The 23,054-nt window shown below is 39.5% G+C and overlaps 1 protein-coding gene across 1 annotated transcript in view; it reads left to right on the plus strand.

The window, feature by feature from the left end:
- The window catches only part of LRPPRC (leucine rich pentatricopeptide repeat containing), a 113,743-nt gene extending 93,365 nt beyond the window's left edge, over positions 1 to 20,378 (plus strand). Inside the window, exons 31-38 of the mRNA XM_047782166.1 lie at positions 2,305 to 2,393; positions 6,409 to 6,613; positions 8,675 to 8,814; positions 8,949 to 9,064; positions 11,508 to 11,582; positions 13,609 to 13,693; positions 16,170 to 16,312; positions 18,134 to 20,378. Of these exons, the coding sequence (XP_047638122.1) occupies positions 2,305 to 2,393; positions 6,409 to 6,613; positions 8,675 to 8,814; positions 8,949 to 9,064; positions 11,508 to 11,582; positions 13,609 to 13,693; positions 16,170 to 16,312; positions 18,134 to 18,190 (910 nt within the window). The 3' untranslated portion in view covers positions 18,191 to 20,378. The remainder of the gene's footprint in view (positions 1 to 2,304; positions 2,394 to 6,408; positions 6,614 to 8,674; positions 8,815 to 8,948; positions 9,065 to 11,507; positions 11,583 to 13,608; positions 13,694 to 16,169; positions 16,313 to 18,133) is intronic.
- Positions 20,379 to 23,054: the final 2,676 nt, after the last annotated feature.

Here is a 23,054-nt window from a genome sequence, read left to right on the forward strand (position 1 = left end):
ACTGTATTCTTAGGAAATTTGAGACTCATGTGGCAATAGCTCTGCTTTATCTTTTGATTATGGCACTTCATTTTCTCTTGTTCCTGCTAGCTTCTTATTTCACTCTGTCTAAAAATAATGTGAAATCAATCACTGATGGTTTTTACTGGATTGGCCAGTTTTTGTTGAGATAAGTTAGAATCACCGACTAATGTCCTGTGTGTGTGTTATGTAAGTACAATCCACAGACCAATCATTGTTGCTCTGAAATCTCTAATATGAAACTTTTCCTGTAATACTATCTTCTTTGGTTAAGACAGATTAATTTTTGCAGTTGGTCGTAAGATAAAAGATTGATAGTCCTTTCTCTCTGTAATTTTTCCTTTTATTTTGGCAGCTCTAAAAATGAAAAGAAAATGTCTAGAATTCTGTATTGTTCAATCCAGTGGCCACTGACCATTAAGTGCCTGCTTAAATTTAAGTTATTAAAATTTAAGGTTTCCACTCCTCCATCACCGTAGCCAGACAGCCACATGCAGCTTGTGGCTATGCTATTGTACAGCGTGAGTAAAGAATATTCTCATCATCCCAGGAAGTTTGATTTGACATTTCTGGACTAGATTTTTTTTCCAAAACGAAAAATCAAAATTATGAGTCAGAAGTCAACTTCTCTGGCTGTACTATTTTAGGAGTGAATCTGGTGCAAAATCACCAGTACTTTTTGTAGGTTTTCTCCCTTTACCAGTTTGGAATATATTTTAATTATAATTAGTCAGTTTCTGCACATGTAAAGCATATATGTGTTCAGTATACGATAGAGCTGGGGAGAATTGTTAATTTTTCCTTTTTGTCCATTTTCCAAGTTGTGTTGGATAGGCCCCTTCTTGAGATAGGTAGAGATTATTGAAAGAAAAATGTTCTGTGTTTTGAGAGTTTTCAAAATGTTTGGCATGAGGTGTGTGATGTCAGAAGTTTTGTTACCTCATGGTTTTAATGAATTTCAGGTAGTATTTTCAATTAAATATAGTGTAATACATGTAATAATATTGGCATAGAAATGAGCTTTAATTATAATAGTGTCTCCTGTTTATTTAATCGTGCTAAAGATTGAGAAAGTAAATCCTTTATTTTCTGCAGTTTATAGTCTCACGCACAAGTTGTTGACTTAAGAGCTTTGACAGATGGGACAAAGGAAAAAAGTCAAACTGAGCAGTGGGTGCTTTGGTGGATTAAGAGGATCGTTCGGGGGATAAGAAAAATCCTGCGCCTGGGGACTGCAGGGGGGAACCTCAGAGGCTGAAAGTGACTGAGAGGATGGGCACATCCCGGTGTCTTTGGAGGATTTTCTTGGGATTGACGAGAATAATTTAGCAATGACCCTGCTTTTCTCGCAATCTGTTCAGCTTAGATGTTCATGTCGGCGGGCCAAGGTTGTTGGCAGCAAGGTCATGACTGAGCTTGATAAGGCAAATGGCAGCAATTGCTTTTGCCTCTTTTGACCTGCGAGATTTCCTAATCGGGAGATGAACCCTAGGGGCATTAAGGATGCTGAAATTTCATCACAGGAGATGTAAACAGTATAGCAAACAGAAATCATCTCCAGCTAGGGTTTCTCTTTTTTTTTTCTTTCTTTTTCTTTCTTTAAAAATCGATCATGTAGGCTTATAGTCATAAATAAAGAGAGTTATTGCTCTTGAGTTTTAAAAAGTTAGGGGATTTCACATTTAAGGCTGGGACAAGATCATGTGAAATTTAAATTTTAATTAACAATGGTTTTAGTTCTGCAGTATGTTCACCTTTAAAACCTGTATGTATCTAGATGACAGAAATGTGAAAATTAATCAACCAAATGATATGGTGTTAGTAATATGCTTTAGTTTATATTTAAAATAGAAAGTGCTGAAAATAAATGTTCATTTTTGTTGCTGAAAGAATAGTTTTACATTTTATAATTATGGTGGATGTAGAAAAAAAGAGGAAAAAGTATCCAGCTTAGGATACAGCAGAACAATGCAGGGCATGCAGTTATTTTAGTCATCTAATATGTCAGCATTCAAGAATCTGAACCGATTGTTTAAAAAAAATCTTGTACTTTGTTTCTTTTGTTGCTCATTTCCAACTTTGTCATCTGTCAGAATGCAAAAAAAAATTATCCTTCTATAACCATTGACAGGATAACACAAAAGCTGTCTCCAGGTCGATATTTTGCAGCAATATTTTTAACATACGAACAGTAGTTTTTATAATTTCACCTTGGTGCTCAACCATTTATTATCGTATCAGAAGCATGTCAGTAATTCCTTTCTAAATGTCTGCTTCTTTTAGCGCTGAGACCCACATCAAGGGCTTCACACTGAACGATGCTGCCAACAGCCTCCTCATCATAACGCAAGTTAGGCGGGATTATTTGAAAGGTATGTCACAATGCTTGACCTTTACGTCACATTAATGCCTCTGCAGATTTTTCTTGTAACGCCCTTCGAATACTTGGATAAAGGAGTCCATTTAGCAAATTACCTGCTTATCAAGAGCCTTTTGTGGTAGCTGAGAGACGTAAATTACTGTACATGCATTTATAATACAGCTTGAATATGAATGTACTTGTCATTTGACCACTTAGTCCAGTTTCCATTCCATTTAACACAAGATGGGTTTTCTTAAGATGAATCACAGCTCTTCAGACATGCAAAATTTGTGTTCCAGAACGAGAGAAAGTACAGGCTTTCAAGTGCGTTAAAATTCACAGCACAAGTCATTTCGCTTTGGAAATTAACATACTTTAGAGCATCTGAAACAATTCCCAGCAGTTGTTTCTTGCATATTGTGTTGGTTGTGTGTGAGATACCAAATGAGTTAAATTGAGTGTTAAATGTGTGGGATTGTGCACCAAATGATTATAATATTGATTTTTAAAACTTAATCTAATACTTTTTTAATAGTTCATAATACCAACAGCAGTAAGACACAGCGTTTGTTTGGAGTTTGGCGTTTTGAGGGTTTTTTTTTTAATTTCTATAATACCAGAAAGATGTGGAGATGACTTTCGAGAGGCTTAGGGTGGGATCCGTTTGTTTGGTAGAGGCCGCTTGTGGGTTTCCAGAGGGGTGGATTTGGATCAGGAGGTCTTATGAATGAACTCCCAAGGGGGAAAATGATGAATCCCTTAAATTTAGGTAAACATCTTTTCACGTGTAATTTTACATTTGCATTATGGCACCACGGTTTTGCCGATACAACAGAACCCACTTAGCGCCTTTTTAAGGAAAATCGAAAACAGCTGTTAAATATGTTGCCTAGTTTCTTCCCGTCTGCCAGTACTGGTGTTATTCCTCACTTGCATGTTTATAAAATAATTTCACATCCCTGAAAGTTGCTGTCTGTCTAATTGTGCAGCCGTAATGTTGCCTGTAATGCCTAGAGGTATTGGTCTTTAGATGTTCCTAACTGGTTAGGACTGAATCTGCTTAAGTGATGGTTTCTTCCTTTGCAAAGTTTCCTCTTCAGTATTCCACAGGCAGGGCCAGCGTGTCTAGACAGCCTTAAGTCATAATTGAGTGTGGAGAGCTGGTTGTTAAAACTTTAAAAACTTTCATTTTATTTTTTGATAAAAGAAGCTTTTTGACTAGTTGATATTTAATGTCGACATGATAAACAGTTTTAAAACACTGAAAAATTAAACTTGCTTCCCATATAAATGAGCTCATTTTTGTAAATAGCTTATGTTTCTGTAGACAGGGAGTTCAGAGTAAAACACCTTTATCATTTCAAGGGGTTAATTTTTGAGCTGAATCTGAACAATGTTTAACCTGACCACTGCCTTTTATTTGTATGTTAGGTACCCTGCAAAAAACAGCAAGAAACTTTACAATTTCATTTCACTCTATTCTCATCTATTCAGTTCAGCTGGAGGTTGGCTGAGAGCAGAAGCCATGAACCCACTATCCCCCACAACCACTTCCCGCATGCCAGCTCCCATGCCTCACCACAGATGAACCTGCTGTTAAAGTGGTCCCTGGTGAGGATGGGAGTGGTGGTGATACTGTCCCCATTTCCTTATTTTGCTCCATGGCTGATTAGAGCTCCCAGTTTTTAAGATTCCCTTCTCTTTTTCAGGTTTCCATTTTTTGAGCCCATCTAAAGCAGGAAGAAAAATAAAACCGGTCCAATATATATATATTTTTTAAGTCAATTCAACCTTAGTCTAATTTTTTTTTTTTGTCTTTTCTAGGGCCTCACCCGCAGCATATAGAGGTTCTCAGGCTAGGGGTCTAATCGGAGCTGTAGCCACTGGCCTATACCACAGCCACAGCCACACAGGATCCGAGCCGTGTCTGCAACCTACTCCACAGCTCATGGCAACGCTGGATCCTCAACCCACTCAGCGAGGCCAGGGATCAAACCTGCAACCTCATGGTTCCTAGTTGGATTCGTTTCCACTGCGTCATGACAGGAACTCCAACCTTAGTCTAATTTTATAAGCTAATGCTGTTCTGGAGTATTAATAGCTGATACATTACACCTTTGGGACATAATCAACATTATTAGTAAATTAGGTGACATTGTGAAAAGGACGCAGGGGGAAGGGTCTGCGTCCCAGAATCATCAAACGTCCAGAAGGCAAGTCCTATATGGGAATATGGTCTTGGTTCCAGGTCCCTTTGGATAGACATAAAATGACCTCTTCTCCTAGATCCTCCAGTCTTGCATGCACACATGCACCTGTAGATGCAGGCTCCAGGGTGGTTAGATTCTTGTCTAACAGTACAACCTTGGGGAAATTATTTAAACTATCTGTGCCCCAGTTTCTCACCTGTGAAATAGGTGCTTCTCAGAAGGGTAAGTTGTGAGTGTAGCTACTTAATACTGGCCTTTAGTAAGTTCCCAACAAATGTAGCAAAAGCTCAATAAATGCTAGTTACTGTCCTCACCGTCATTATCTTATTTTGTTATTATTTGAGCCACTGGTGGGAAGATCCTTCCTAGCTGGTAAGAATATTCTGAAATGTATGTCCACCAGTGAAGATTTTATCAAGCTTACTTTCTATTGTTAATTGAAGTTATTAAAGTAGTATAAATAACATTTTTGTGTCCTGTACGTTCATGTGTATTTTTAAAAATTTTATCAAATCTGCCTTTTAAACTACCTGTTTTCCTTTTCCCCCTTTTAAGAATCACTGGTTTAGAATGTAGACCTGGAGTAATTATAAATTGTTTATTCAGTAATAAATGTGAAATTCATTATGTCTTTTACTGTATTACTTTTAATGGAGTATTTAATTATTACCCTTTTCCCATTCTTCTGTTAAAGATAGAAGTTCTTGGGAGTTTCCACTGTGGCTCAGCAGATTAAAACCCCGGCTAGTACCCATCAGGATGCGGGTTCAATCCCTGGCCTCACTCAGTGGGTTAAAGGACCTGGCATTGCTGAGAGCTGTGGTATAGGTCGCAGACATGGCTCAGATCTGGCCCTAGCCTGGGAACTTCTATATGCTACACATGCGGCCCTTAAAAAAAAAAAAAAAAGACAGACTGTTCTTTTTTGGAAAGCTGCTCTCAGAGTCTTCGTTTTATGTAGATTACATGGCTTTAATTGCTATAAAGCCATGAAGTTTTCTTTGGTAGCGGTAGCAGTAGCAGTGATTGTTATGCTAAGTATTACATTTTTCCTCTAATCCATCACTTTATTTAATATACTTTTGCTACACTGGCACCTAAGGCAGTAAATCAGAAGGGTATTCCATATTTATCCATAATCAAGTACTTGTAAGTATGATACTTAAAAACAAAACTCCTGTGGAGATTCTTCATGGGAATCTGATGAGCTTTATTTTCTCTGAAAAATAGATGCAAGAAAATATCTACTAGGTATTTAATCATGTAAAATAAATGTGTTGGTGTGTAAGTTGAATATTCCCATTTGGCTGCTCTTATATATGATCAGTCCTTTTTTAATTAGGAAGAGACATTTGTTTTCAAGAAAGAATCTTTGGGATTTTAGAAGATTTTGATAATCATGAATCTTTTGAATGTAAGAAAATTTGGAATAGTCTGAATATGAATAAAAGTTACGCATTTTTTTGAAAGTCTTTAATTTATAAAATTCTTTCTTATGTTTCTCTGAGCTTGTCAATATCTATGAAATTAGTCACTGTTATCCCTGAATGGAACCCACATCCTGTCAGTACCATTTGCATTTGCCCTGTGACTTGAAGAATGTCTCTGGTCTCTGATATCTTAAGAGTCAAATAAATCATTATATTTTTTAGGTTTCTCATAAAGTATTAATATTTGCTGTAATAGAGAATACATTATTCATAGCTTTTTGTATAGAGCCATTTGGTGCTCATATTTAAAAGCTAGTTTTCATAATGCATTAAAGTCAGTATGGTTCATATAACAAAAACTCTATCGCCTGTTCTTCTATTGTAGATGCTCTGACAACGCTAAAAACAGCCTTGGATCTGGAGCAGATACCTTCTAGGATAGCAGTGACTCGCCTTATTCAGGCTTATGCCATGAAGGGTGATACAGAAAGCATTCGAGCCATTCAGAAGTTGGTAAATGGACTCGAAGATTCAATTGGACTCTCCCGTATGGTTTTCATCAATAACATTGCTTTGGCCCAAATAAAGAAGTGAGTATTGGGACTTTCTTTTCCTCCATTGGCTAAACACTGGGGAAACCATTGGCTAAATAATGAGGAACATTATAAGACTTGCTCCACGGTTGGTACCTTTTCTTGTCATAACACTTGGTCACAAAAGTGAGAAATGAGTTCCATTTTAATGTCAGCAATGGTTGAAGGTGACACTCTACCAGAACATTGTGAACCAAGCTTGTTAAAAATAAGCATTTCCAGGAGTCCCCATCGTGGCTCAGTGGTTAACGAATCTGACTAGGAACCATGAGGTTGTGGGTTCAATCCCTGGCCTCGCTCAGTGGGTTAAGGATCCGGCGTTGCCGTGAGCTGTGGTGTAGGTTGCAGACGTGGCTTGGATCTGGCGTTGCTGTAGCTCTGGTGTAGGCCGGTGGCTACAGCTCTGATTAGACCCCTGGCCTGGGAACCTCCATATGCCACGGGAGCGGCCCTAGAAAAGGCAAAAAGACAAAAAACAAACAAACAAAAAAACATTTCCATCCTCCCCACCCTCCTACCCTTCCAGCCCTGTGGCACCCATGAGGACAAAGGGAAGTACTTAGAGATGATTCCCTTCGCACCATTTCTGGATTACTTGTTGAGAATCACTCTGTAGAAGTAAATCAGAACATGGTTTTTATTAACCTCACTAGCACAGTTAAAGATTCATGGAGGTAATTATGGAATTGACATTCTCTGTGCTTTTAGGGGGGAAAATGTTCTTTAGTAGTTCATCTTACATACCTCTGAGAGGTCGTTATATTAAAATATCATATTGGTTTTCTTCAGAGTTTTTTGTCCCTTTGGGCAGAGAAGAATTTTGGTTTTGCCCCTTGTAAAACTATTTTCCCAAATAGAACTTTGTTTTCCCTTTAAAAAGAAAGTGTGATTTTAAGTTAGAAGATCCAAAAAAATCATCCAAGAAAAATCTGGATTTTTTTTTTTTTCTTCTTTTCTTTTTAGAGCTGCACCCGTGGCACATGGAAGTTCTCAGGCTAGGGGTCAAATTGGAGCTGTAGCTGCTGGCCTACACCAAAGCCACAGCAATGCCAGATCTGAGCTGCGTCCGTGACCTACATCACAGCTCACAGCAGTGCCAGATCCTTAACGTACTGAGCGGAGCCAGGGACTGAACCCACATCCTCACAGATACTAGTCGGGTTCCTTACTGCTGAGTCACAACAGGAACTCCCTGGATGAATTTTTAAATGTTCCCATATAAACAGTTTTATATGATGTAGAGAGTATGTTTTTATTCACTATTAAATAATTCTCTAAAACCCATAAAAAGTTTATTTTAATGGAGTGTTCATTTTTAGAGAATTCTTGGGTTTGGTAATAATTCCAACATAAAATTGATTATTCAGATTTGGAGAGCCATTTCATTACCGTAAAGTATCAGTTAAAGAGTACGTTAACCAAAAAGGTAATTGTGAACATAATTTTTTATAACTTAAATAAGACCATGTAATTAATTTTTTAATATGACGTGTGAAGATACTTAGTTTCTGAGAATTTTAGTATAAACTGAATATTTTCTAAATGTTGTATATTACCTGACAAAAATAGTTATGACTGGGTTGAGAGACATGAAAATAGACCTTTAGAAGACATCATCAGCATTTTTAAAAATCCTAAGATGTTATCATTACTTCATACAGTAGTGACTAGTAGATTATAATGCCAGGGTTATAGCATTTGAAGAAGTTTTCGTTTTATATCCGAACAGCTTCAAAATCAAATCTTTGATATATAATATTTTTGTTATTACCTTTAATTCTTCTATATATAATTGTTTGATCTTGTCTCTAGAGCAGTGTTTTAAAATAAGCAGCTACTTTAGTTATTATAACATAAAACCCCTAGTGATTGCTTTTGCCACCTGAATATGATTGATTCAACTTGCATAGTGTTTTTTATCCAGTTAGTTGTAAATATATTTCCTTTTTCTCTAAAGTGCATGCACACCTGAATCCCAGGGTACTCATGCTGAAACTACCTGCAGAATTAACACAAAAGCAAATATTTCCTTATAATTTATTTTACTTTCCTCTACAGCAATGACATAGATGTTGCAGTAGAAAACATTGAAAATATGCTTACTTCAGAGAATCCAACCATGGAACCGCAGTACTTTGGCTTGGCATACTTATTTCGAAAAGTCATAGAGGAGCAGTTGGAACCAGCACTCGAAAAGAGTAAGTGAGCTGTTCTAGGCAAAGAATACAGAAGTACTTTTTCTCTCTAGTGAGTCTGAACTGACTTTCTTTGGTGGTTAAGCTAGTTATGCTGCTGTTTAAATAAAAGATTTTTCTGACCTCTCATTTTTCAGTAAGCATCATGGCAGAGAGATTGGCCAATCAGTTTGCAGTTTACAAACCTGTCACCGATCTTTTCCTTCAACTTGTGGATTCAGGCAAGGTGGATGACGCCAGAGCTCTCCTGCAGGTAATGGCCCATCACGCACGGAGCAGTGGGACTTGTGGCTTATGAGAAGTCAGTTGAGAAATTTCTGGGCTCAGGTGTGTAGTACAAGTGTGGTGCTGCCAGCGTATTTAAATTCATTCTGAGTCAAGGTTACATGACAAGGACTGGATTATAAAGTTAAGGGTGCCAGTTTTAAAGATGCCAGATCAGACTAGAAATGTCTTTAGATTTAAGTGGGGGTGGGGGAAGACATGTTTTGCCAAATGATTTAAAGACAAATGTTTCAGTGCAGATAGGTAATGCGAAACAACTCCTTTGATTTCCTACTTTAATTTCTCTAAATACTGTGCATCACCATGGCAACAGAGTTTGCAAACAAAAAGTAGGAAATGTTTGCTTTTCAAGTACAGCTTCTCACTTGAATACTCAAACATTCTCAGTGCCTTATTCAAGGTTTATTAAGAGTTGAATATGCTCTCTATTCACTTGTGTGTCACAGACACATTAAATGACAAATGCAGGTCTCTGTGGCCCGCACTCTCAGTTAAATTAGCAATCTTCAGGGAAGGAGACAACTGCATTCATGCCATTTTAACAGCGCTAAATATAAAGCCGCGCCAAGTGCCGCCGGAACGGTGGGTGATCGGAGCTGCCACTGGTAATGTACACAAACAGGCACCGCCGGGGAGCCCCTTCCCAGCAGGTGGCAGTCAAACAGTCACCGTGATCCCGCCAACGGCTGTGTTTGTGTAGACTCCCTGTGTCAAATTGAGGCCTGGGACCAATTTCTGATAGTAAATAGTATTATATTCACTTCCGTTTTTACGAGCTGTGACACGTCTTAAGTAGCAGATAGGGAAGGTGAGACCGTACCCAGTTGCTGGAGCTCTACCTTTGATCCGTCAAGTTCATCTTGTTGGGCAATAGGGTCCAAACCCTTTTTAAAAGGAACTCGAGAAATTTCTCCGTGTTAACGGTTTTGTAAAGAGTGAATTGGCACTGCCTCGAAGGCTTTTTTGCTTTTGTTCTCAGGGAAAGAGAAATTCCAGTTAATTGACTATTTTCTGGTTTAGTTTAGTTTAGTTGCCTTTTTTCTCCTATTTAAAATTTTTTTAAACCAGAAAAGGCAATTTATGATAGAAATTTCAGGCATGTTTTTGTTTTTTTGTTTGTTTTTATCTTGTTGCCTTTAGTGTTAAAAATTCTGTCTTGAATAAATCCTAGTGCTTTATCTGTGTGTGCACATACCTGAGCGTACCTACTCAGGTAGACACGTATATAAGTATACGTGTGATAGCATTCATTCATATTTAACACATTATTGTGATAGTTCTTTGGAAAGTCACACATGGTATTTCTTCTACCACCTTGTTCGGAGCTGTGACCGGCTCTTAGGCTCTTAGAAAGCAGGACTGACAGCAGTCAAGGGTGGGGACATCACGGCCGCCTTCAGAGCCACGTTTACTCACGGCAGCCTGTCTAGGGCGCTTGATGACAGCCAAGTGTTGCTGCAGCAGCACTGTCTTTTTGTGTTCATCCCTGCAATAGACTGAGGTTTCCGATGATAAACCCTTTACCCATTCTTTACCTGCTTGTCAAACAGTAAAAGATTATTCTTGCTGTAGTGAAGAATACATTTTATTCACAGATGTCGAAAGCATCAGTTTATAGTGTAAATGTTCTGTGTGTCCCCAAAAGTTCTTTTTATACCAGCCATTTTAGTATTGACAATGTTTTAAAGCTTTGAAAGAGCAATGTGCTTTTAGCAACTTAAGAGAATGACATCTGTGATGAGTGTAAACTAAAATATTGTCTTGCCATATTTGATTTTACTATAGCATCTAAGATGGGATAGACACTTGATTTATCTGGTCTGTCATAGAAACTTTTTTTTTAAGTTTAACTTTTGTCTCTTTCTCAAGCACTGGCTGTCTATTGCAATGAAAGCCTTTTATAAAATAGAGAGATTGAAATCAGTCCTTTTGTATGCATAAGTGTAGGTAATTATACTTTAAAGAGAACTTGCTTTGTACATTTTAATTTTTATAAAGAAACGAGCAGTTATCTCCCTGACACCTTATTAAATGTATAATTAACCTTATGATCCCTAGCTCACTTGTGAATGCTTGGCAGTATAATTGGAGAGGAATAGTGTTTCTTTTTTCCCTCTTTCTTTGCAGTCCTAAACCTTATTCTGTGGTTGTTGAAGCATTAGTTTAATTTTTCCCTTTTCATTTTAAATAAACTTTATACTTGGAGTGCCAAGGACAGCATTCACAAAAGCTTGGCATAGCTGGCACTTGTTTTCTTTTTTCTTGCCTTAAAAAAATTGGTTGACTTTAGACCTTCCTGTGGGTAATGATACATTACTGTCTTATTGTGAACTTTCTTAATTGGAAATATTCACCTTGGTCTGCTTGTTTATCAAAAAACTTCGCTTACCGAATAATGTTTCAATTTTTAGAGATGTGGAGCAATTGCTGAACAAATCCCAATTTTCTTGGTGTTCTGTATTAGGAATTCTCAGAGATCGGGAAAGGTACAGTACTTTACCCTTTACCGGCTAGCAAGTCAATAATGCATAAGCTAGTCTTGTATAAAGGTTTTGAGCAATCATCCAAGAGCTTATTGGTTCAGGACCTTTTCTAAAAATACTACAGAGTGAACACTTGCTGGTCTATGCTCATTTATGTTTTTAGATGTTGACGCCGAGTCAGTCCTGGCTCCTTGGTTGTACTGGAGGTGCAAAACAAGTTATGCAGTGACTTTTCCATTCCCGTAGTTGTGCAGTGAGCCCCAAGAAAGAAAGGGCCCTTAGAAACGTTCAGATAAGAATCCCGTTGCTGGGGTCTGTCCGCCAGCGTGGGAGCCCCGCTGAGGGAGACACCCACTGCTGAGCATCGCCTGTCAGGTCGCTCAGCAGAAACCATCAGGTAGACGGTTAGCTTTAAAACTGGCCTGTACCACAGATTCGCATTCTCAGTTTGTACAGTTACCTTATTTACACTAACAGGTACATGTGCATGTGTGAAACAGAATCAAGTCCTATTTTTGAGGTTTAAAAAGAAATGATAAAAGCGTATTTCAAAGAAATTATTTTTAGATTTGACTTTACCTTGTGAGTGGGCACCAGAAACCGTGTTCTTAGTTTATTTGGGCAGATTATGAAGTTTTAAACTGAGCGCCAGTTGTAATGTTTGTTTCATGTGAAACATTTAGGTTATTTCCAACTCTGGGAAGTCTGGTTTTCCTTAATTCTCACATGCTTCCCACACACATACACATACTCTGACAAAAAATTTACCTAATTGCACTTTTTAATCTCTGACTCATGTATTTAAATATTAGTTGCTCCTTTTCCTTTCAAAGAGATAATTTTTAAAATTTGTGATTTAAAAGTGTAAGAAATCTTAAATCACCTATGGGGCTTTGCTGTGTACCCACTGCCTTGCTCAGAGGTTGAAACAGGAAAGGTACAGTATTATAAGAGCGTAGAACAGTCCTCCCAGGACACTTTAAATGGCTGGAAGTATTTATTCAGGTATGGGTGGACTGAGAATAAACATGCTAAAAGATGAGTTAGGATTTTTGAAAATTCCAGTTCCATTGTCTTGCTATTTGACAGAATAATCGAGCTAGATTTTGCTTCTCTTTGTGAGATGCAAATAGGGCATAAATGTATGGAAAATCCTTGATTTTATAATGTGTGTAAATCTTTGATTTACCCAGCAGCATTGAAGTCTGTTTGGAAGTATTCAGTGGTTATTCATTAGGAAGTAGTGGTTCTGTATGCAATACAGGATGTCAGATTAGAACCGTCTGGATACCCCTGAAAGCAAGGAAGTAAATTTAAGAGATATTCTAGAAATGCTCTGATTATATACCAGGGAGGGAAGACTTCAGAATGATTGAATTTTTCACATTTCGTCTAAAAATCTTGTCGTCCAAAGATACAACTGTGTCTTCTACCCTTTGAGAGCACATATCTTAGGATGGTTACCACTTGACAAAAGAAGCAATCTTTATAATACTTTAGAAAAATATTCATAAAACTATAAATAGAATCTCATTAACTTTTGAGAAATGCTGGTTTGTTTTGGCTGTAAATTATTGAATTAACATCAAGTATAGTCACCCCTCGGTATCCATAGGGGATTGGTTCCAGAACCTCCAGTGACACCAGAATCTGCATATGCTCAAGTCTCTGATATGAAACGCTGTAGTATTTGCATGTAACCTGCCACACATCTCCCGTACACTGTAAATCATCACCAGATTACTTATAACACCTAATACAAAGTAAATGCTGTGTAAATATTTCTTACTGGTGTGCAGAAAATTCACTTTCTGGCATTTTTTTTCTCCCCTGAATATTTTCAACCCATGGTTGGTTGAATCCATGGATTCAGAACCTCTTGGATACGGAAGGGAAAATAGTCCATTAAATTGAATAGGCAGTTCCGTTATCGTTATTGTCAAGGTTTTTTGATTAAATGTCCATATATCATGTTTTATTTCACTGTTCTTTTGCATTGCGATAATGTTAGCTATATTTAATATCCTAGGCGTCAACTATGAAGTCTTTGTTGGAACTGATTCCTGAATTAATTGACAAGGAAGAAGCTTATACTTCCATCATGAAAAGCTATGGTAATAAGTTTAATAGATAATTGCAATTATTCAGTTATGATGTGTCACTGAGCATCTTCATAGGGGCCCAGATTAGTTGAGTATGATTCCGAAGACTTGAAAGTCCATTTGGGGTGTGTTATTGGGAACCAATCCCTTCTCTCCAAGGGCCTGCCACCTGAAGTCCAGTGTGAAGGGGTACACGTTTGAGACTACCACTTGATTCGCCTTCTTGCTCCTTCAGTGCCCTCTTTGCCTGCCTGCCTGCCTGCCTGCCTGCCTGCTCCTTTTGAAATTAGATACTCTCTGGAGTTCCCGTCGTGGTGCAGCAGAAACGAATCTGACTGGGAACCATGAGGTTGTGGGTTCAATCCCTGGCCTTGCTCAGTGGGTTAAGGATCCACCGTTGCCATGAGCTGTGATGTAGGTCACAGACGTAGCTTGGATCCCACATTGCTGTGGCTGTGGTGTAGGCCGGTAGCCACAGCTCTGATTCAACCCCTAGTCTGGGAACCTCCGTATGTTGCAGGTGCGGCCCTAAAAACATACACACAAAAAAGAAAGAAAGAAAGAAAGAAATTAGACACTTTCTAATCCAAGTTTTTAATCTTAAGTCACAGCTGAAATTCTAGTCTTTTAAGCAGTTTGCTCCAATTGTCAGGCAATCACGAATGAAAGCGAACCAGTCTAATGTTTCCTCAGTATTCAAGGTAAACATTAGCATTCAAAATCAGATGGGTCACCTCGCAATCTGATTTGCTCATCTGAGGCAAGGGGTACATGAAAAGTTGCTTCATTGTTTTTATTGTTGGCAGAACATCAGATTCAGCAATCCGAATCAGCAAATTGGGTCTCCATTTTCTTCACCCTTATGAGCAAAACGTCATGTGTTTCAGAATAGTGCTGTAATCATAAACTTTCTCAAAGTTTCATGTGGGGAGTTGGCAGATACTAAGTAATAACTAAATAAGATGAAGTCGTGTGCAACAGCGTAAAACGAGCTTGTGTTATTCCCCTTGAGAATTGGGAGGGAGAAGAGCAGGAAGTAGTGAAAGGGAAGATAGAAGAATTTTCAGAGCAGCTTCCCAGAAGATGGCAGAGCTTGAGCTCACAGTAGTAGGAGAAGGATGGGATGGGAATGAAGGATTTACACAGAGGAAATTGACTTCACCCAAACTGTGAAGATCTGTTCAACTCCAGTGAGAGGTATTGAGTCATCCACCCTTGTTCCCCTTTGAGAGATTGATTCTTGGCTTGATCCCTGAACTTCCCACATCATCCTGGAGGCTCACTTTGGTGCTGGGAGGGTAGAGGTAATGTTAGGTACTTTGTTGTTGTTGTTTTTAGGGCCGTACCTGCAGCATATGAGGTTCCCAGGCTAGGGGTCAAATCGGAGCTGTAGCTGCCGGTCTACACCACAGCTCACGGCAATGCCAGATCCTTAACCCACTGAGCAAGGCCAGGGATTGAACCTGCATCCTCATGGATTCATTAACCACTGAGCCATGACGGGAACTCCTGTTAGGTGCTTAGATGTTAATAATCGAATACAAAATTAAAGAGTTGAATCACCAGCAGTAATTCTTAACAGAACTTTTTTATTAACTCATCAGTGAACTTAAAATTTTTACAGAACAACCGCAAGTAGAGAGCCAGCTAAACTTAGCTTCTGGGTTACTTCAGCATCCAATGAAGTGACGTATTGGTGTCACTTGATGTTATATGGATGTATATAGATTTTTTTAATGTATATTGATAATGTATATAAAAATTGTTGGTCTTAATAGCTAACTATATTCCTCGTGTGCTTGTTTTAGGATAGGAGAATGTATTGAAAGTCTTTTGGTGTTATTTAGCTGCTGACCTTGATATTGAGATAGATACAGACTTCATGTAATTTATTTTACATGCTCATCACCACAGCAGTCCCTGAATTAGTTTGTTTTCAAAGAGTGGTTTTAAGTAAAAGGTCAAGTGCTTACTCTGTATTGAAGAAGACTTCAGTTTGTGCTCACTTTAACTAGCACGGGCCTTTTTTTTTTTTCCCAGGGCCGCACTGACGGCATATGGACGTTCCCCGGCTAGGGGTCGATTCAGAGCTGCAGCGGCCAGCCTGCACCACAGCCACACCAGACCCAGGCCACATCTGCGACCTACCCCACAGCTCATGGCAATGCCTGAGCAAGGCCAGGGTTCAAACCCATGTCCTCATGGACGCTGGTGGTGTTTTTTACTGCTGAGCCCTGACGGGAACTCCCAGCATGGGTTTTTTTAAATAGCTGTTTTTGTCATTTTCTTTCTCTCTCATGGTGGATCATGCTGAATGAGAGGTATGGGGAAGGAAGGCAGGAGCTTGTAGTAGATTCTGAATGTGGCTTTTTGCTGAAGGTAGTTAAGTATTTGATTGCTTTGGGATAAAGGGATCCAGTGACTTCTAAGTGTTTTGGGAAAAAAGCAGATAGGTTGGCTTATCCATGATTAATATCTTTTTCTCCAGTCTTAGACAAAGATATCACGTCTGCTAAAGAGCTGTATGAAAATTTGACTGCAAAGGATACAAAATTGAATGATCTGTTTCTAAAGCGTTATGCAGTTTTGCTGAAGAATGCTGGAGAGTCTGTCCCTTTCACTGAACCCCCTGTGAGTATTTCTTAATTAAGAGGGGAAAAAAATACCTCTACAGATTTGTGTATGCTTCATAATGATGTGTAAAAAAAAAAGTAAGTTGAAATCTTAATTACATGAGGATTAAATCTCTGTGAAGGATCCTCTGGGGAGGCTTTAGGAACCGAACAGTCATGCCATGGGTTTGGCTGAGGGAGAACGTAGCCTTCTGGGGCTGAGGTTTAAAATACAAGGTCAGTCTCCGACCTTCAACTATAGGTGTGAGTTTATCAAATGTCCTTGGGGCAGTTCTCTCTCCATTTCAACTTGAAATAGGATTTAATGGCCTGTACTTCAAGAGCCAAGCATATTATGTCACTGTTAATTACTTGTTCGTTTCCATTTTAAGTAAGTTGGGTTTTATTTCTTCATCTAGGATTTTTTTTAATTGAAGTATAATTGACATAACTTTGTATTGGTTTCAGGTATATAACAGTAATTCGATGTTTGTGTATATTGCTGAATGATCACCATAGTGAGTTCAGTTAACATCTGTCACCATAGTCACAAGATTTTTTTTTTTTTCTTGTGATGACCACTTTCAAGATCTGCTATCCTAGCTGCTTTCAAATATGCAGCACAGTATTATTAACTGTAGTCACCGTGCTGTATACTTTGTATCCTCAGTACTTACCCGTTTTCCCTGGAAATTTGTGCCTTTTGAACCGCTTTACCATCTCCCTCCCCGCTCACTGCTCTCCCCATCACCGGCCTTAGGCAGCCACTAATCTCTTCTCTATATCCATGCGCTCAGTTCTCTTTCTTTGTATTTTTCAGATTTCAGAAATAAGTGAGACCAGACAGTGTTTATCTTTTTCTCCCTGACTTACTTCACTTAGCATAATACTTCCAGGTCCATCCATATTGCAAATGGCAAGATTTCGTTATCTTCATGGCTGAATAATATTCCTCTGTGTATATGTGTGCATCTGTGACATTTTCTTTACCCATTCTTCCATTGATGGACATTTAGGTTGTTTGCCTGTCTTAGCTATTGTAAGGGAGAGCACGTGCCTTTTTGAATTCATGTTTTCTTTTTCTGTAGATAAATGCCCAAAGTGGAATTGCTTGATCATATGGTAGTTTTAATTTTTGAGGAACTTCCATCCTGTTTTCCATAGTGGCTGCACCATTTGCATTCCCACCAACAGTGCACCAGGGCTCCCTTTTCTCCATAGCTTCGCCAACATTTGTTACTTCCGGTCTTTTTGAAAATAGCCATTCTGACAAGTGTGAGGTCATGGCTCATGGCGTTTTTGATTTGCATTGCCCTACTTATTAGTGATGGGCAGCACCTTTTCACGTACCTGTTGGTCAACGGACAGGTCTTTGGAAACATGTCTGTTGGGTTTCTCTGTTGCTTGTGTTAGGACTCTTAACCTTTTATCAGCTATATGATTTGCAGATATTTTTTCCCATTCAGTAGGTTGCATAGGAAATTTCGATTCACTTTTCTTGGTTTAATAAGAGAAGTCATGTGTGTGAAATAACTTTTTATTGTTTCATTGAACTGAGTCACTAAAACAGGTTTTATTTCAAACCCTTCAGCCTTCCTTACCCAGGTATAAATACCTCCATGCACACGCCCATGCACACACAGCAGAGGCTGCTGGTCCTTTAGGTCTGAACTGGGGGTTCTTGAACTGGTGATATCTTGAAACAGAGGGGAGTGCTAAAGCTGGGCCCGCAGTCTGTGCTGCTAGCTTGCAGCACTTTATGATTGTTGGGGTTTGTGCCAGCACCTGTTGCTGGTAACTTTTATCTGTGACTTCCCTTCCTTTTTTTTCTCTTCTACAGGAAAGCTTTGAATTTTATGCAAAGCAGCTAAAGGAGTCAAAGGAAAACCCTTTGTGAAACAAGCCAGCACTGCTTTGTTTTGTGTGTATTTGTGATTCTGTGTCTAAAATGTTATTTTTTAAACGTATTTGAGAGGACATAATAAACAAATGAAAAGTTACTTTGTTTATGTACTTTTATTTATTCATAATATATGGTATGTTCAACATCTTATTGACAATTACTAAGTAGACCAGACTCTTTGGAGTTTTATCTACGGTGTAAAACTATGGCATTCTTGGAGGCTTCTGGTGGACGAAGCCATAGTTTTCAGGATTCTTTTCCCAGTGACTTTTTAGATCCCTTGCTCTATTTCATGTATTATTTTCATAAAAAGGTTGTTCCTTTAGTTAAGGCTTGCTTGTCCACGTAGTTCATCTAAAAATTTTTAGAGCCAGACAAAATGATGCCCAGTGAGCTATCTGATGCTTAAAATAGATGAAATTACAATCCTTTACTTGTTTAAAGCCCTTTGTACTTTCCTAATTTTGTGAAAATGTTGGTGCCAGAAGGCATCCCACGAGTCATCATCAGTCCAGACCGTCATTTCCCAGTGAGAAGCTGAGATGCAAAGAGACTTGTCCTTGATCAGGGCCCTCCCTCTGGACCTTTTTCCACCACGTCGGCTCCCACGAACCTCTGTTCACGGAAGTCTCCAGAGCTGCATCTGAGTCATGAATTTGATCGTGAAGCGAAGCAATGCATTTCCTTCATCCTGGTTTCAGGTCTTCATCAGCACAAGCTGCATCCTCCACATCCTCCACTGGGCTTGTTACCTCATTCTCACATCCAGTCAGTATGTGAATAAGCACATGAAGGTGTGAAATCTTGGTGTTCATTCAGTTTTATCAAAGTTATTCTAAATTGGCCTATATGCCTCTTAATATCTACACTGTAAGTAGTTACTAAAAGAATTGAAGATGGGTAGTCAAGACAGTTTACCACCTTAATATGTAATGTTGACCTATTTGGGGGTTATATTATTAATTACTTTATAAGTTGAAAATGCTTTATTTGAGCGTTTGCCACATTTTGGTGTGTGTCCTTGTTCATTTGAAATTGGTGATGAGCTACTGTTTTGGTCCCCGCCATTTACATGAAGGGAGACCTTGCCTTGGCAGGGAGTTAGCCATCCTCACCATGTTTATGCTGCTAACCTGTGTCTTATGGGACCTGCCATCCTGCATCTTGAGCCTGCAGATGGCATGAGTGGGAGGACTCATGGAGGGAAACCAAGAAATAGATGTCATCGTGGCATTAGCCATGCTTTTCTTCATCGCTGTTTTGTAACGTTAGACCTAAGGCATCAGGTTTGGCCAATGCCTAGAGGACCAGCCTAGAGGACCTCATACAGGTTTGCCCACTTCTCAGTCGCAGACCTGCACAGGCTGTAGTTTTGATACCACATGTTTGCCATGAGCCTCACTCCACTGATGATTCCGCTGAAGCAGGCCTTGTATTTTGTAGTTATATCAACCATATGGTAGTTGAGCTAAATTTTATTGACCATCGTTGCAACAGGTCTCTAAGATGAGGTGCAGCCTTGGGGTATAATTTGAACTTCCTGGTCATCTTTAAGAAAAGTACAATCTCGAAAGCTGTTTCTTGGGGTTACCTGAGATGCTGTCTCCTGGGCTTAAGTCCTAATTTCACCCCAAATAAAATTTAACTCTCAAAAAAAAAAAAAAAAAAGTACAATCTCAATTGCATGACGTGATTACAAGCCAGCCTTGTTTTTGGACTCTAGTAAAATGTGAGTCTCATATAGAAGAAACAGATACAGATCCTTTGATGAGCTTTCTCTAATGCTTAGTGCTCTATAAGATAATTCTAGCATTCTGAATAGCAGGCTGGACCATTGAATATATGACCTGCATTAAATAACTATCAAGTCATATCTGTAGCACTCTTGGCTTCCCCATTTGAACACAGATATTTAAAATAGTCATTGTATGTTCTAGGTGGCCTAATGAACATTTTCTAAATAATAGCGAAGTTGATATAAATAGAAATATAGAGTTAACACGATAATAGCACTCAGTGATACCTTCTAGGCTCAAATTATAAGCAAATAGCTGATTCTAAAAAGTAACTGTCATTATAAACTTTGGGAAAGTATAGTGTTTTATATGTAATTGTATGTTTGTGTATTTGAACCTAATGTAATTTTAATGTGAAATGCTTTGAATAAATCCTTTTCCAGAAAGATGTGGGCTTCTCTGTTTTTAAAGTCTTTGACTTAAGAATTGGGGGCCTCTCTTGTGGCCAGAATATCCTTGGTAAGTGGTGTACAGTTTGTGTGTGGAGAACTAACAAAGTCACTGCTTATCTCTCTTAAGGACAAGCCGGTAATTGAATTTGGGATCTCTGAGGTACAGTGTTGGCAAGAATTCGAGTTGAATGTATGATAAGCAACACTTGCTTTGATCTGGCTTAAGTGTCAGGTGCAGCATTTTGCAGCAGCAGAGATGACTGGGGATCCACCCCACCAGGCCTGTCTTCAGCACTCAGCCCCCCTCCTGCCTTCCCGCTCCTGCTGCTTGATGGTGAGTGCTCACTGGGGCCGGTCCCCCCTCTCCTCTCGCAGGTGGTCTACTAACTCTTCGCTCTCAGGCCTTCCACAGCCACTTGAAGGCCAGCATGTGTCCCACAGGCGGTGAGCTTCCTGAGAGTCTGTTCTCTGTCCCCAGCCTAGCACACTCCCAAGTGGTCGGTGGTCGGTTCTGTGGGTTCTCCCATGGTCAGGCACCCCTTTTGCTGGGTACTCATGGGGAGAAAGTGTACACTTAGAGAAGTTAATCTGCCCAGAATCACAGCAGTGTATCACATGGCCAGAAGTCTGACCGTCATGTACTTTTATGAGAATACCAAAAAACAGATGCAATCCAGTTTAAACTCAGTTAAAAATCCAGTTAATAGTCAAATTGGAATCTCTAAACTGTAAGAATATTAAACACAAAAAACTTTTATCTTAATACAGGTGCTCTCAGGCTCTGGACAGCTTTCACTGTAAAGTTATTTTCTTCCATTTAATGAAATACCCAGTGCTTGGCATAATCACAGAGTTGTCTAGTTCCAATACATTATTAAGCTAGCTTTATATTGCAAATCGTTCTTCCCAGTACAATTTATTTCTCCAGTCTGCAGTGAGTAAGCGCTGCACACTTCTCGTGTCTTTGAGCACAATTTTCGTTTAATATTTGTCTTTCTGACAAACCAATATTTGTAGAGCTTCTATAAGTGAAAGCAACATTCCCAAAGTATAGTCGAACTAATAGCTGCAGGGGGTACGAAATCATGGTAATTTATCGCTTTGCTGTTGTACAATCATGCATGTGAGTGTTTCCATTAGAAATGTATCCTGCTTTCAGGCCCACAGACTACAAAGCCCGCATTATGCAGCCTTGGTGCAAATAAAACGGCTGCATTAGCAAATTCAAAATAGGCACTTTTCTTTCTTTTTCGTGAAGAAACACATCCTCGGGTCCAGGTAGAGCAAAAACATTTAACCAACTTCACATTTGCTTGGACAGCGGTTGGCTCTCGAAGTCCATGCTTAGAGAGTTCATTTGAGAGTAGATCTTACCAGCCCTGCCCTCTGGTGCGCACTTGCTGAGATTCGATTATTTACTTGTTTTTGTCATTTCCTCCCCCAAGAACTTGAGCTCTCCCGGTGCTCTGCACACCCACCAGGTAGAATGGCCTGGCACTGCTGAATGCCCAGTAACATCATTGAGTCAGTGGGCACATCACCGTCTCCCTTTCTAAGGCATGTTCATGAGATTGTATGGGTCGTGTGCATCAGGGGGCTTCTTCCCCTCTCATGCACACATTGTCATCATCATAGGAAACAGACGCCGCTTCTAGCTCAGAGCTAGGATATTGGGGGTTGCCCACATGGAAGCATTTCCCAATTTGCTGCCGGCAGGAGGAGGGCTGTCCAATGTGTGAGGAATCAGGTGTCCTGAAGCTGCGCACAAGCATAGTGCGAGAGTGGAGTCAACAGCAGAGAGCTTCAGGAGTTGCCTTGTGGCACAGCAGGTAAAGGATCCAGCATAGTCAGTTTGACCCCTAGCCCAGGGACTTCCACATGTTGTGAGTGCAGCCAAAAAAAAAAAAAAAAACCTAAAATAAAAAAGAGCTTCATTTTTAACATGGGGCTGAGAGGTTTTTGATAGTCTGGGGAAACAAGGAACACCTCCAGTTTTACAAAAAGACCCAGACCCTCACACAAATGATAACTCTGAGCACTTTTACGTGGAAAGCTGAGAAGTGTTAACCAGCTTTTGAGTCGGTGTGTGTTTAAAAATCCCCCTCTGCTTAAAATATTGCTTTAATTATTAGCAGCTAACGCCACGTGACAGGCTGTTCCTGGGCTGCCACCAGAAGACACGCTGTGCTCCATCTGCCTGCCTCCCGGCCTGCCCAAGCTGCTGAGGTGGACCATGTGATCGCGACAGGCTATTGCTCTGTCCCCTGGCCACTTTTAGAAGAACCAATCATTTTATCAAAAACAAATGATGGACAACTTGAGATTTAAATTCCCTGGTTTAGACCTATTTGCAAGTAAGCTGTCTTTCTTTCAGGTCTGAGCATTGGATGTATTCTCCAAATAAACACAGATCAGCCAGCAAGATGCTTCTTCATTCCCACATCCTAGCATCCCGGTCCCTTGCCCCTTCTTTGGAGCCTGCTTGGTGCCCCCAGACCCCTGACTGGGCCTGAAGGGTGGCTGAGGGCAGCTGTGCTGAACTCTGCCCACTGACTAATTTGCGTCTCGGTAGAACTTCCTAGCCCCAGGTCCGCAGTTAACACTTGGATTTGGTGTAGATTTAAATATCACTGCTGCTAGCTGTTTAATCTGGGATCAAAATAAGAAGAA

The sequence above is a fragment of the Phacochoerus africanus genome, chromosome 5, assembly GCF_016906955.1.
Source record: "Phacochoerus africanus isolate WHEZ1 chromosome 5, ROS_Pafr_v1, whole genome shotgun sequence".
Taxonomy (NCBI): domain Eukaryota; kingdom Metazoa; phylum Chordata; class Mammalia; order Artiodactyla; family Suidae; genus Phacochoerus; species Phacochoerus africanus.